General features: G+C 42.6%; 1 protein-coding gene across 1 annotated transcript; it reads right to left on the minus strand.

Annotated features, from left to right (window-relative positions):
- Nucleotides 1-4,208: 4,208 nt before the first annotated feature.
- On the minus strand, nucleotides 4,209-13,952 carry ca4a (carbonic anhydrase IV a). The gene is made up of 8 exons (XM_030439066.1): nucleotides 13,754-13,952; nucleotides 9,936-9,980; nucleotides 7,978-8,142; nucleotides 7,749-7,894; nucleotides 7,423-7,515; nucleotides 7,245-7,311; nucleotides 6,987-7,150; nucleotides 4,209-6,025 (listed from the first exon to the last, which is right to left on the minus strand). The coding sequence occupies exons 1-8, from the start codon at nucleotides 13,920-13,922 to the stop codon at nucleotides 5,846-5,848; spliced, it is 1,029 nt and encodes a 342-aa protein (XP_030294926.1). The 5' UTR covers nucleotides 13,923-13,952; the 3' UTR covers nucleotides 4,209-5,845.
- Nucleotides 13,953-14,662: the final 710 nt, after the last annotated feature.

Raw genomic sequence — 14,662 nt, forward strand, 5'->3', positions numbered from 1 at the left:
GGTCAGCGTGGAGTGTCACTTTCACAACCAGAGTGCAATCGCACCAGCTTCCTCACACTTTACTTTGTGCGCATAGGAGGACAGATATTGAGCAGTTCATTCTGTATTTTTCTGTGTTTGGCCTTTGGAGCAAATTTACTCTGTTGGCTGAGGTAAACTTATCATATCTTTGCTAAAACTTGCTTCTTTTCAGTCCTGCACACCCTCAGACTGAGAGGCAGCAGGATGACGTCACACTCATACAAGCAGACAAAGCTACCACATCTTATTTCTATTGTGTGGTACCATCTTATCAATATGCATTGAAAGCTATCCTGATACCAGATACCACAAGAGAACCTGAGGTCACACTGCCGCACCACTATTATTATTTTCTCTACTGACACAATTAAGTTCAAGACAGACTTAAAGTTTACAGTAATATTTTTCCCCTAAACAATATGCCGAGTGCAGCATGCTGGGCTTCCCTTGAGCTGTAATAAGTCCAACCTAGCTGGGATTTGATTAATTAATTAAAAGAAGAGCAAAGAATGGCACTGAGAGCTTTTCTTGATGGAAAAGACGTTACTGCTCTTCTCATGACCAACATTCTCTACTCAAGTCGAGAAACACATATTTGTGTAAAAAACTAAAGATTCTGGTAAAATAACTAATTGAACTTCTTAACTCACGTAAAAGTAATAAAGTACAGGCTCTGGAATGTACTCAAAGTATAAAATTAGAAAGTATCCCTTTGAAGGACATTTCTACCTGCCATTTCTGTGAAAAGCTAACTGAACTGTGACTTTGAAACTTAAAAGTAGAATCAGTAGGATTTGTCTGAGCTGTTCATTAATGCACCAGAAAGACAGTTGATTGTTAAGTCTCATATTCGATTATTCCCTTACCTATTCCCTTACAAAACTTAAAACTCTTGAAAATGTATAAGAAGCACAGATATGTGTGTTAAAATGCAGGGAGACGGGGTAAAAAGTTGTCAGAAAAATAAATATGCATCAAGTACAGATACCTGAAAATCTAGTAATCCAACTCTCCAAAACATTTTGTGAGACAAATTATCTGGCACATCCAACTCAGGCTGAGCTGCTTGTGTTCACAATTCCTAATTAAAACCCACCCTGACCGTACAGGTGAACTTTGAGTGATTTCCCCCCATTAGTGTTGCGGGGCTTTCCAACATATCTGTGCATCCACCGCTCTTCTCCCTCCATGAACTCCTGTCTACAGTACGCCAGACTAATCCAGATCACTTTCCCAAAGTTGCTGCTCCTAAAAGGGATTACAGTGGTTAACCTATCGCTTTAGCTGACTCTCACAGACCGGCCTTCCGTGCCAGGTCTGTCTGCTTTACTGACTCCAGTTTCATCGCTCTGGCCGCAGCTGATCCCATCACCTCTTCACAAGATGCCGCGGTGCTCCTGGAACACCTCAGAGGACCTAGGCTCTGATCAGGAGGCAATCAGAGCTCATAGTTACATCACAACTCGCTATTGGACTGCTTTGTTAATTTTGACCCCAGTGACCTTTAACCTCTCTTGTAATTGAAACTCAAGTGTTACAGAGAGGAAGAATTAAGCTTTTGAAAAGGCCGATGATCTACTCATTGTCCCACTCTGACATCAAAAGCCTTTAAGTCACTTCGCATTCTTTTTCATCATTTATCACGGCGCTGAATGTAAACTGAGGTCAGCTGCTGTGTATAAATGACAGGATATTGACCCCACTGATGGGAAATGTATGCTAATGGCTGTAACAGTGTCTGTGCTGTGATAAGTAGGCTCCTAAAAAGATATTAGCAGTAATTGTCTCCTGCTGTGTCATTTTCTTTGAATAAAAGCCTTTGTGTGATAAACTTTGAAGGACAAAGCGACAGCTCGTATCTCTCCTGAGTTTAATTTAAGAGGAAATGAATGTTTGGCCCTTTTCGATTGCTTCCTCCAGATTCTTATCCCTGTAAAAACAAGAGCAGCGGGGGCTGCTGTGGCCGGCTAGCTGCTACATTACCTGGCATGCGAGGGGTTATTCTCCTCGGCTGGCTAACGTTACATCACGACCGCCATTGTTGGCAGACGCCTCTGTGAGTTATATAACTGACAGCACAATATCTAGGTTAGCAGGTGTATCAATTGGATAAGAGCAAAGTTGACCCGGCCACACATTTCTCTTGGTGACAGCGCAGCGCATTACACCGTAGATCCACATACTGTTTTTATTTTAGAGGTTTATTTTTTCATGTACCATTATTAAGTGCTTTTGTGTCCTTCCAAGTATAGACGATTAAACATCCATTCTGTCAATGCACAAACTCAAATGCTCACTACACGATATGATAACACGGAGCCCACTCTGAGTTCACATTCAGCAATGATAATTATAGATATGCTCTTTAAACTCCATGACAGCACACACGCACACACGTGACTTGAGTCTGCCAGTGTGTTCTCTTACGTCCACCTTGTTTATAAGTCTTAGCGCTTTTTTCTGTAACACATACAAAGGTTAAATATTAGTCACATATGTGTCGCCCCACACCTCTGCACAGTAAACAAAATGTGTAAGAATAAACAGTGCAAAATACAGTTTCAAAAATATGTGTCTTTCGACTGCATAGACAGCCAAGTTATGTGCAAAGGATTAATGGAATGGCGCGAAAACTGTTCTTTACAGCTCCCAGCTCCTGATTAACTCTGAAAAATAGGTTTGATAGATTCTGGACATCGAATAATACTTCCTATGATTACAAAGCTGATTTGTAAATGTATATGAAATAAAAACGGTTTTTAAATGTGTATATTGTGTCTTTATTATCTTTATTTTTTGTTGTTTTTGAGTTTGTCTTGATTCTGAAATAGAAGATTTAAAAGAGCCTGTATCGGAAATTCTCTATTACAGAGCCATCTTTCTCAGCAGGGAAATACTTCTTCACCCACTGGTAGTGATGGAGGGAGAAAGCTAGTTTCTTTGGTTTCTCCCAGAAAAGGACAACATGTCAGGAGTGAGACAAATCGTGGAAGGACACGTTGCGACTGATAAGACCCTATCAGGAAGCAGACGTGGGTGTCTGTACTTGTTCCAAAGGGTCTATGTTTCTGCCCATCCACATTAGTAAATCCAGAGTTTCCAAACTAAAATGGGGCAGTAGCATTTCCAAAAGTCAAGCAGTGATGTGGACAGCAGGTGTTAATGCAGCAAAAGTTTTCAAAACTAAACATACACGTGGGGATGTAGCCGGAGATGCGGTAAAGGTGACACTGTTTGTTTTTCGCTACCCCACATGGACAAAAAGCGGCCCAGTGACCTTTAACTGCAGCTGGCTATCTGATGGGCTGCTGTGTGTGTCTCACTGAGGGTCACATTCAAAATGAGGATGCCTCTGGTTTCTCCCAGGGAGAAAGGTGCCCTTTGTCCCAGAGACCCCAGGGACATGGGTCATGTGAGCGGAGATTTAGGAGTTAGTGAGGTTGTATGGGTGCTGTCCTGTTGACTAGAGGTACCACTGCCAGATATTAAGCATCCACCCCTTGATCTCCGGACCTTGCTGATGCTTAACTGAAGAAGCAGCGGAGGCCTGAGCCAGGGAATGAAGGGGAGGCTTTCATTCAACCTTTTGTCTGCACTCTCTCTCTGTCTCCATGCATGTCTCTGTGAGGGGGCTGCTGTCTTCCTAAGCCTGTCCATCACAATAAGCCTTTTGATGGAGAGAAAAAAGCAAAAGACGGGGGGAAGGGGTACATAAAGTGACTCGAAAGGGGGATGGTATTTGAAAAAAAGCACCTGTAATCTGTCTCAGGGGCCGGCAAGAAAAAGAAAGGTGTGTGTTGTCTCGTAGTTTTCAGTGTGTTTTTGTGTGACCCCTCTTTGATAGGGGAGCCGTGTACGACACAAGAAGCTCCCATTCAGCTGTGCATGCGTGTCAGGGCCACAAACAGCCTGCGTAACATCAAGGACAAGTCAATCAGAAAAGGATTAAGGGATTGAGATGCGTGAGCGCCCCCAGTCCCTCCCGACACACCGAAAGGGGAATCGGACAGGAAAGTGAGAAGCTTGTCTGCGCGTCTGAGCGAGCAGACAAACAACAGAGCCGACTGAGTGTGTTCTAATATCAGTTTCCACAGGGCAGGGGTGCGGGGGCAGGCCTGACACTGAGGCTAAATGCTTGTTTTGATCGGGGGCTCGTGGTGTGCCCGTGCAAGCAGAAGAGACGGTCATTAAAAAGTAAGTAGTTTTATTCTTTTGTTCAGTTGGAACACATTCTCCATACTATTTATGACAGTTTCAAGCATTACAACCTGACAATCTCATACACTTGAACATCATAAGTAAACTCGATTGGTCATGGACAACTTGATGCTTCATATATGGGTTTGCATTCAGTACAATATATAAACTTTGCAATACATAAATAACAATAACTGTGCGTCTCACATCAATATACACATTCGGTACATAAATACATGTGTACAATGACACAGCATAGAAATATGACTTGATGCCGTATGAAACAATGGAAAGTATACAGATTCCTTGCTCGATCATCACAGTACATCTTGCTGGGAAAATTGCACAGATCGCTCACTAGGATACATAACGAGTCCTCCCGAATAAATGAGCGAGGACTCGGTGGGGTGTAATTCACAGTCGATAACATTCAGTGCATTCCGAGACCCTGTTAATACAAGCCATGAACACAGTCATGCGCTCTCAAGATGAGCTCAGTGAACTTCACAGGTCAAAAATGGGGGAATGGCGTGCCTGAGGTGTGTGTTATGATTTGGCAAGCGCGGCTTAAGTGTGTGCAGCGTCACTCCAGCGGCCTGTACATGTAGCTCACGATAGACATCTCGCGCTATCGACACATGCAACGGATTCATGCAGGTATTAGCGATGCATGGAAATAATGAGTTTGAAAAAGTGGCATTTTCTATGCTGGTGGTTGCTGCTCCCCTCACGCTCGCAGATGCTCCCTCCTCCTCCTCCTGAAACCGAGCTCACTCTGTGACACACCATTAGCGTTAGCATCTCTGCCTCTTTATCTTTGTCTCAGGTGTCAGTAGCCTCTGACTCTGGGAGGAGAAAGACTGCAGCTCTGCTCTCAGATCAGCATTCAGTTGTTCCCACAGGGACCTCACACCTCTCGCCCTCTCCTTCTTTTCTCAAAACAGCTGCTGACTGAGTGACTGTGCCAGGGTTCACCTGACGGCCACACTCTGCACTCCTGGACTTAGAGAGAAAAGCCAAATTGCTGACTCATTTGACCGCTGGCTTTGAAATGGAGCTCGTCTTTTGTGACTCAGTTCTGCTATTAATAGCTCAATGCTGTTCACATGCCCCACTGAGAACGACGCGTCACGTGACAGGTCATCAGGCTGACATCGGCACTCAGAGCACAAACCGTCGGCCACATTAGCAGAGACTAAATTTACCTGACATTGGACAAGGCAGATTAGGTCTAAAGTGTACACAGGGGTGTGCTGGTTTTTAGAGAATGATGTTGTGAAAAATTAGGGCATGACTAAGGGATCTGGTGATTAAGTTTTAATACAGTAGTCACTTTGAGTGCTTGGTAACCTGCTTTATGGCACATTCATAATGCTGAAATAAGACCTATCACTTCACTAGGCATGCATGAATGCTGGTCAAACCCTCACAGCACCTTTCGTAAGGCATTCCTCGAACGCCTTTGTCATCTGTGTTGTAAAGGGAGGAACACCTGGTGAGTCATGCCTGCACTACGACGTGGTCGATCATCCTAGCCACCATGCGATGAAGATGTTACAAACAAGGGTTTGGATAAAGAAGTTATTGTGTTCATGGATGTCGCAGTGCAGCATGGGATGCCCCCGCTCTAGTTGGGTTGGGACAATCCCAAGGCCGTGACGATGGCGGCCACAAGGAAGGCGGAACTGGCCAGGATCGCGGTGCCTCCCGACCGGAACACCTGCCGATCGTTCAGGGGCTGGACCGGCCTGAAGGTGCCCACCATTGCCTTCCCGTCTTGGAATTTGAGCTCAGAGAACGCACGCAGCTGCAGGGACAGAAGACAAACACTCATGTTAGCTTCCAGTTTATGGAAAGAGAACACCAGTGTGCAATCTGAATCTGTAAATGTAGCGTTTTTGTCTCAACTTGTACTACAGTAACTAGACGTAACTAAATGTTCATATGATATTATATACATTCATTTATTGAGGTCAGTATTATAATATTCATATTTCACATGGTGGACATTTTCCTCAGGGTGGATAGCTGGAATGCTGGGATAACGTTATGCTGCTGTGTTCCAGATTGCAGGTCGTATAAGCAAAAAGATTCAGACACATTGTTCTCATTTCACCACTTCTTGATTGATCAGCCACTGAAAAGATGAGGTACAACAACATATTTGCCAACCCATTAGCTAACATCAGCTTTCAACCACTTCTTAGCGAGCATTAGCACGTCATTACATCTGTCCAAGAGGTGTGTTGATATGTAATCATTATAATTGATGTATTTACAATCCTCTTGTGAATCAATAAAAAACGGTATTGTTGGCTAGGAAATGGTTGAATGCTAATGTGCTAGCTGTTATCTAACAGAAGCTCATTAATTTTGTTGTTTTACCTTGAAAAAGGGCCAGATATCCAACTGCATACTCCCTTTCCATTCTCTTTTTAGATGCAAATCAATGAGGAGGCAGTTAAGTTGTTACAGTTTGTCAGATTTGCTACTTTTGTAGCACTTGCAACCTGACCATTCCAGCTTCCCGGCTTGAGCGTGATGTCAGAGGAAAATGGCCGCATTGTGAATATGGTCTATGTAAGACTTAGTTTTTTTGTTCATATATAATACATTAGAAGCAAAGCACTTGTTGCTTACATACATCTTTCAGCAGACTTGTGGATAATGTTTAAATGGTTTAAACTAAAATTGTGGCCAAATCTAACAAATACTTCTCTCAACATGTTTAACGAAAAACAAAATTCCTTTAAATGTTATGTCCTAACCTGATCCATGCTCAGGGGGATGGGGTTCTCAAACAGGGTCCAGATCACAGCCTCAGTGCACCCTGGTGTGGTCAGAGAGCCCTTATAGCGATAGTAGGAGGTCATATTCTGCTCAGATGGGATCAGTTGTGCCAGCGAGATGGGATTCAGAGACGTGTTGCCATCTGAAAACAGGAAATATAAAATATGAAACGTTGGCAACAGAGCTCTGTGGCTGCAGTATGTGTTGAGTTGGATATTTTGAACTTCAGCACTTACTTGTAGTTTTGATGTTTTTTAGGGCGCTGATGATGGGGTCATACTTTCGGTTTCCACTGTTGGATACCTGGAAATGCAAATATACACATTTCAGCACTCTTTCATTTGTTTTTTTCAACCTGAGATCTAGTTTGAAATAGCAGTTAAATGTCATCAATATAGGATTGAAAATTGTTACCTGGTAGAAAAACCCAAGGACTGCAACTCCCTCTGGGTCAGATAGTGCTGTTGTCAAATCAGTGTATTGTTGCTTCATGTGAACAATGTGTAACTGTAGAGAAAATATCACTGATGTTAAAAGTTTGTGTTTTTTTTCTGTAGAAGAGTTTAAAGCTGTCATTATCATATGTAGAGTACATTTCATGCTCTTAACAACAGAAGCAGACATCAGTCCGAGTTAATCAACTCTCAAAATCAAAAATGTTTCTAGAGGACATGTTGTATAAGACTAAGCAGCTGACCATGTTAAAGAGAGGATGTGTGTCTTTAGTCAGGTTAAATTACCTCCATGGGATACTGCTCCCCATCGATGGTGTGTTCAGAGCCAGGCCCCCCGTTGTTGCCCCAGTGCAGGTGGAACTGGACAGCTTTATAGGTGGTCGGCAAGCCTCCACCTGAGATGGTGCTCAAGTGAGGAACTCCAACCTGAACTGGACGCACAGGACATAATGAGTTCATGCAAGAGCTTCATAGCAGTGATGTCTATTTGATGTCTAATGAAAAATATGCTCACCCGAGTGGCCGTTGTTCTTGATGGTCTCTCTGAAGATCTCCTGGTAGTTGTCGAACTTGAATGGAGTCAGCCGCTCATCTTTCAAAGTCTTTCTGGTGACAACGTTGATCGGTGACTGGTATTTTCCTGCACAGTTGTCGTTGGCGTGATTCCACTTTTCTGGTACTAAAAACAGAAAAGCACCGTAGTTAAACAACTTGGACTCATCGCTTTCTGCTAAAAGTGTCTGATACATTTCTGTTCAGTTTCGCAGTGGGTTATAGCATGGAGAAAGCGCTTATATGAGTTGGTAATAATCTTCTTCGAAGGAGCTGACAGTAGGTAAACATCTTATTTCTTTGAGATCTGACTGCTATTTTTGATTCAGATGATCACTTAATCTTAATTTGGGACACATATTGGAATGTTGTAGGCTGGTTTTGTTCATATCTCTCTGAAAGGGCTCCACTACCCAAATCCATGGAGTACAACAGGGATCCATTATCGGTCCTTTACTCTTCTACGTATAGGTGTTATCTTCAGGTTGGATATTTCAAAAGCATCATGTCAGATTTCATTTTCATGCAGATGGTTCGAAGATCTACTTCTGATGCAGCTGCAGTAACACAATGCAACTGGATAGAAAACTGCATGTCAGTCCCTCAAAGGTCATTTCCTTCAATTAAACTCCAATAAATCAGAAGTTATTATCAAAGGCTCAGATTTTTTCTTACTAATTCCTCTTTTCTAATTCTTGTGATCATTGGCTCATGCAGACGACTTCAGTGTCATATTTCATTACAGGAAATGTTGATTGCTTTCCAATCCTGCGTCCTAGCTTCAGAGCAATTCCAAAGCTCTTGGAAACATTACTTATTACCTGCCTGAGTCAGTACAATCAGTTCAAACTTCAGCTGGTTCAGATTCTGGCTGTAACAACAAGACTATACTCATGAGATCCAACAAAAGATCACTTGTAACCCTGATTTCAGCATCTTTAATGGTTGTCTGTGTGTTTTAGGGTAGATGTTAAAAGCTTCTAGAAGACATGTCTGTATGGAATTGGCTCTCGACTGTATTTCTGATTTACAAACCCCAAATGAGTACAGCCGGAGATTTTCCAGTAGGTCCAAATTGGTGATCCCAAGTGGAGTGGTTAATGAACTATGGAACAACCTGTAATCAGCCTAAGGAGTGCTTCATTTAAATCGCTCACAAGATTTCAGTGTACATTTTCACTGCTTTCAACTGTTTAATTTGTATTTTTTTCTGTATTTCAATCTCAGTTGTTTGTGTATGATTGCACCACACATCGGGTTGGTTTCATATATTTTGTGGAGCATTTTTCAACTTCCTTTATGTATTTAAAGTGCAATATCTAAGACTTGACCTCCTGTCGAAGTCATACTCAAAACAAAGCAGCATATAGCTAATTACCCACTAACTGTAGCTGCCACTAGCTAGTTAGTACAGTTAGCGGTGCAGCTAGCAATCTGAACTAGGAGTTGGGAGCCCCAGGGGAGTGTTGGTGTTTACACAACAAACACAAAACCAGTAGACCGGGACGTGTCAGGGCTAGCTGGTTAGCATGCTAACTTCAGGGTATATCTTTGCAACACAATACAGAAGAGAAAGATCTTCACTGATGTTTTTTTTGAATACCTAGGCAAACCAATAAAAACAAACCTTTTTCTAATTTTCAGAACTGAATAAACTGAATAAACAAAATGACCTTAAAGGCCAACACAATTTCATACTGTTTTACTTTGTCTAAATGTGGCAGACCCTGTCACCTTCCTAGTTTCAAACAGTGTTCTGGGAGCTTAGTTTCCTCTGAGAACAGCTTGTTTGTTCAGTTATGGGGAAGGGTTTGTATTATTAACTCATTAACACTGTGAGTATTAATATTCAGAGTTTGAATTTCTTCTCCAAAACTACCTAGTGCCTCTTTAAATTTCTACATATTTAAATGAACTTACCATTGCACTGATGATCACAGGTGAACTGCGACTGATAGCACCAATCTGAAAAAGAGGAAATAATATAATTTATGTTGAGAGAAGGTTTTCATTGACAAAAGGCTCACACACTTCCATCTTGATATTTGATGCCAACAGCAGATAATATAAAAAAGCATAAACACACATCCGCTTGATGCTAATGATAATGTCAGTCAGTCCCCTGCATTGTTACCTCTGGGATACACCAACAAGCCTCAGCCTATTGTGAGAGCAGAATCGGATGTTTCTTCTCAACATATACACTGACAACTGTCCAGCTAGATTTTACAATTTACAAATGTACCCTTTTTTAGTTTATTTTTTTCCCCTGGCTGCAAACAGTGAATTGTTCTCCTATTGGTTGAAGTCAGCTGTTATTCCCGGCCATACAAAAAGCCCCAATACACAGGAATTGTCTTCCTATTCACAAAAAAAGTTGGCGTTTGTGCTTTATCTTTCCTGCTATCAGAATAAACACAGAGCCAATCTTTTGCATCAGTCGAGGTCCCATTCTCACATGTTTGTCTGAGGGTTTATTAATATTTCACAATTGGTTTGCATGTTTCCATCCCCGTGCTCGGAGACAAATATCTGCAGCTATCTCACAAATCAAATATTGATGAAAAACACACATGCCATTGAAAAAATACAGGGAAGGGTGTCCAGCTCTGCTGTTAGGCTGGTATGGAGACTTCTCCCTGTGTTTATGAAGGAAGTCAGTGCTTGGTTTCTTTGCCTTGTTGGTAAGCCTTTTCCTCCTGCTCCTGCATGATAATGGGTACTGAAAATAAACACAGCAGGCGGGCCACATCTGGGGGGGTTGGATTGTTTTTACATGTGCCTTCATTCTCTAAACTGGTGTCTGTAAATAAAGATATGCTCACGTCTTTAATTTACTTCAGTTTACAAAAGGATTTATACTACAGTACTGTTTTTCCACAAATGTAGTAGAACTCCTCAAGACATGACACACACTTTAATGCTAAAATTGATAGAGTTGCCCTTTAATTCTGGAATATCAACTGTCACGTTAGCAGATATCTCTGAGTTAAGATATCTCTCCATCTGAGGGACACAGCAAAGGATTGATTTAATAAACAATGGTCGAAATTCAAGCAGCATAGGTGGACAAGTCCTGACGTTCAGTCTCAAAAGCAGTTTCATCAGACTTACCACGGTAAATATCTGTCAAATTTTAAGTCCCTAGTTTGCAATGGAGGGCTACTGCTATAATTATTAAGTCCCTAGGCCCAGGCTGACTCAAATGATGTCACATGCATCGTTTTATTAGACGTCTGAAAGCTGGCTCCACAACACAGCATGATGACTAAACTGAGCTAAAAAATTGGTGGCGTTACCCTTTATGTACAAATCTGAACGTCAACATTTCAGATGGGAAATGTTGTACGTTTTACTCCTCTCCATGTACAGTTACTAGCCAAGTATCTACCCCCAACAGTGTCAAAAGAAGCAATCTGTTCTTAGGTAATATAATTGAGTAATTTGTAACTTTAAGTATATCTGATTAATAATATATGTTTAACTGAAGTCATATTCTCACTGCAGCGCTTTTACTAAATGTGTGACGTTGCCAGCTTTACTTATTGAACAATCTAAATAATTACTCCAACATCTATTTTTATGGCTCCCAGTCGTTTTTTATCTCAGCCAATCAGGTTCCTGTCCGCACAACCCTTGACCAATCAGCGCCGGGCATTTGATCTTTTGTGCTGCGCGGAGCGAACCGAACAATATGAATGACTTTGAATGGCCGTGAGATGTCTGCCAAGAAGAGAGAGAGGGGGGGGATGAAGAGAGCAGTCGTGGGGGGAAACAAAAGGCAAGCGAGACGAAAACAAATGGCTCGCGTCTGCCTGCACGTCGACCACAGTGAAAACGTTAGTGTGAGCGCGGAGACGGATCTTTTCATGCCATTGTGTTGTGTGCGCCGCGCAGAGCCAGACATAAACTGTTTGTGTTTGTGTGTGTGTGTGTGTGTAGGTGGACGTTGAGTTTCACACGCGGAAACACACGGTTCAAAAGGAAACCTGGGGAACTGAGACTGTGCCATTGGTGTGCCAATCCTCCCCCCAACAAAATGAGAACTTCATTCTTTTTTTGGCCGAATCGTTCACCCCAGACTAAAAGAAAAAAAGAGAGGATTTGATTGTTTTTCATCGGGTTTCTCTTTCTCACCGGAAACACACAACTTTTTTCCGGGGCTTTGCGCGTCCAGCTGAAACACACACCGGCGTCCATCCAGCAGTGCGCCGGGGCTCATTGCTCCTCAGAGAGCATGTGACCGAGACGCGCCACCTCGTCGCAGAGCGCGCTGAGTGTGTCTGATAGAATGGTATGGTGCTTAAACTCATACTCAAAAGAGAACACTTTTATTTACATCGGAGGGAGAATAGACCGTAAACTCACCCCTGGATGTGATCACCAACTCAAGAGTAGATGGATAGAGTAGAGGTCACCTCTCTACTCTATCCATTCTATAGCATTAGATTTGTCTTTTTACTGGACTTCTAAATAGCACAAATTAATATCAAAACCTAATGTTATTGTATTTTCCAGACAGATCAAAAATATGTGTTTGGAGTTCACGAGAAAACATATCTGTTGGTGATCTTCCAGATGTGCGCATTCGCTGATCGCACTGACCAGAAAAAGAAAAAAAAAGAAGCCCAATCGATCAAGTCAGTCATGAATTTCAGCCACTTCACTCCATTATAGTCGAGTTTACTCTATTACGGTCTGTAGTGCGCTTTCCTCTCTCAGATTAACGCCTCGGGGGGGCCAGCCCGCTGTGAGTGTGGAGACATGAGCGCTGCGCAGCTCGACGCGTCTCTCTGCGGCAACCAGGACGCAAACGTCTCCCATTGGCTGAGCGAGGATCAGAGCAGGTGCACGAGAGGGAGAGAGGGAAGGAAGGAGCTAGAGAGAGAGCGAGAGAGAGAGGGAGAGAAGTCCGACCAACAAAATCTCATCTCGGTCCGGTCTTGTCTCTCTCTGGCTCAGCTGATGCACAGCCTCAGTGCCTTTGAACAGGGAGCCCGGTGCGCAGATGAGCATGTCGGACACGCAAAAAGCACGCACGCGGACACATCATCGGTGCGATGGACTGGGCAGGTGTGCAAGAGTGGAGGGAGCGTCACGCAGGCTGTTTTGGTGCTGGGGGGAGGAGGGGGGAGGCGTCTCTCTCTTTTTTTTTTTCCTCTGAGGAGCTGTGGCTCTGTGCTGATTTTCCCTGTTTGTTTGTTTTTGGTTTTTTTTATCATCCACCGAGAGCATCTTTGTTTTTTTCGCCTGTCTCTGGATTTAGAGTCTTGGGATTCCGCAGTAAATCAACTGATAACTTTTTAATTGAGCATAGAGCGTGGCAAGGTTGGAAAAGCTGGTCGAAAAAAAAAAAAAAAAGAGAAAAGAAAAAAGAAAGAAAAAACACCCTGCTGGTGTCACTGATGTATGTATTGACTTGATATTCGTTGTTTAGTGTTAGGAGCTCAATATATTCATTGATTCGGTCCCTAATAATGTGCCGATTGCATGATCAGATGTAAAATGACCTCACAGATTTTGATCAGAAATGTAAAATCAATATTAAAAACAGGCTGAAATTCAGCTGGAAAAAACAAACAAAAAGCAAACAAAAAAAAGAATCCTTTGCTGGTAGAAGATAAGGCAATTAATCATCCCACTCCCATTACAATATCTGTGTAGAGCTGTTCAGTAGCGAGATCAATCTAAATAAAATTAAAAATAATATCTCCCGGCAATGAATGAAAGGGACTCACCTCCTGCTTCTGTGCAGATGGTCCAGAAGGATGCCAGAAGGACGGGCAGGACGAGCCGCTGCATTCTGGAGCGTCTGGTGTGAGTCGGCGGAGGGAAGGCAACACAATGACTTGTTTTTGCCAATGTGATCGCATTCTTGCAGGGGGTCTCATACTTATCTATCGGCATACCCCGACAGGAAAGAAAGAGTGGCCCCTCCCCCTTCGGGCATCGCCTCTTAATAAAGGCTCGGCGCTGATAAAGCCAGGGGGGCCAATCAGTAGGGCTCCCGGCGGAGCAGGGGCCAAAATGTAACGCAGCTACAGAAGCGTCCCACAGGTAACTCAAGGTGGCCCTCGGAGGACACCCTAAGGAGAGGAGCGTTAATATTACTCCCCCTCCACCTTGTTCCTTTACATTAAGGTCAGATATATCATTGTACTTCACACTGGCAGTATCAGATACCCTGAGTCGTCTATACTGAAGTCATATGTCATTCATACTAAGTGAAATATCGACACCCACGACTCCATGTTTTATTTCTATGACTGTAGTATAATGAAAGTTAAATGATTCTAGATGAAACATTTTAATTAGTTCAGTTAGAGTAGCGCACTGTAGCCTGAAAACACTCTTTTAAATGTAAGTACAGAAATATTTGCAACAAAATGTACTTAAACTATCAAAATGAAAGGTACTCATTGTGCAGAACGTCCCCTTATTTTATTGTATCATTGTTGTTGGTGTATTTACTTGTAGTGTCTGGTGGAATGTGACAAAGTACAATAGCACAAGTACTGTACTTAAGTGCAATTATTAGGAACTTGTACTTTACTTGAGTAGCTTCATTTTCTGCCGCATTCTACTTTCACTCCACCACATTAACGAGGCACATTTTGCATTTTCACTCGCTGCATTTGTTTGATGAC

This window comes from Sparus aurata, chromosome 13 (genome assembly GCF_900880675.1).
Source record: "Sparus aurata chromosome 13, fSpaAur1.1, whole genome shotgun sequence".
Classification (NCBI taxonomy): Eukaryota; Metazoa; Chordata; class Actinopteri; order Spariformes; family Sparidae; genus Sparus; species Sparus aurata.

Excerpts from the sequence above, each read along its gene's own strand:
- ca4a (XM_030439066.1), bottom strand. The coding sequence starts at position 13,922 with ATGCCGATAGATAAGTATGAGACCCCCTGCAAGAATGCGATCACATTG. Across the intron at positions 9,981-13,753 it reads CATCTGCACAGAAGCAGGAG|ATTGGTGCTATCAGTCGCAG; the intron begins GTGAGTCCCTTT and ends CCTCTTTTTCAG. Across the intron at positions 7,895-7,977 it reads CAAGAACAACGGCCACTCGG|TTCAGGTTGGAGTTCCTCAC; the intron begins GTGAGCATATTT and ends CTGTGCGTCCAG.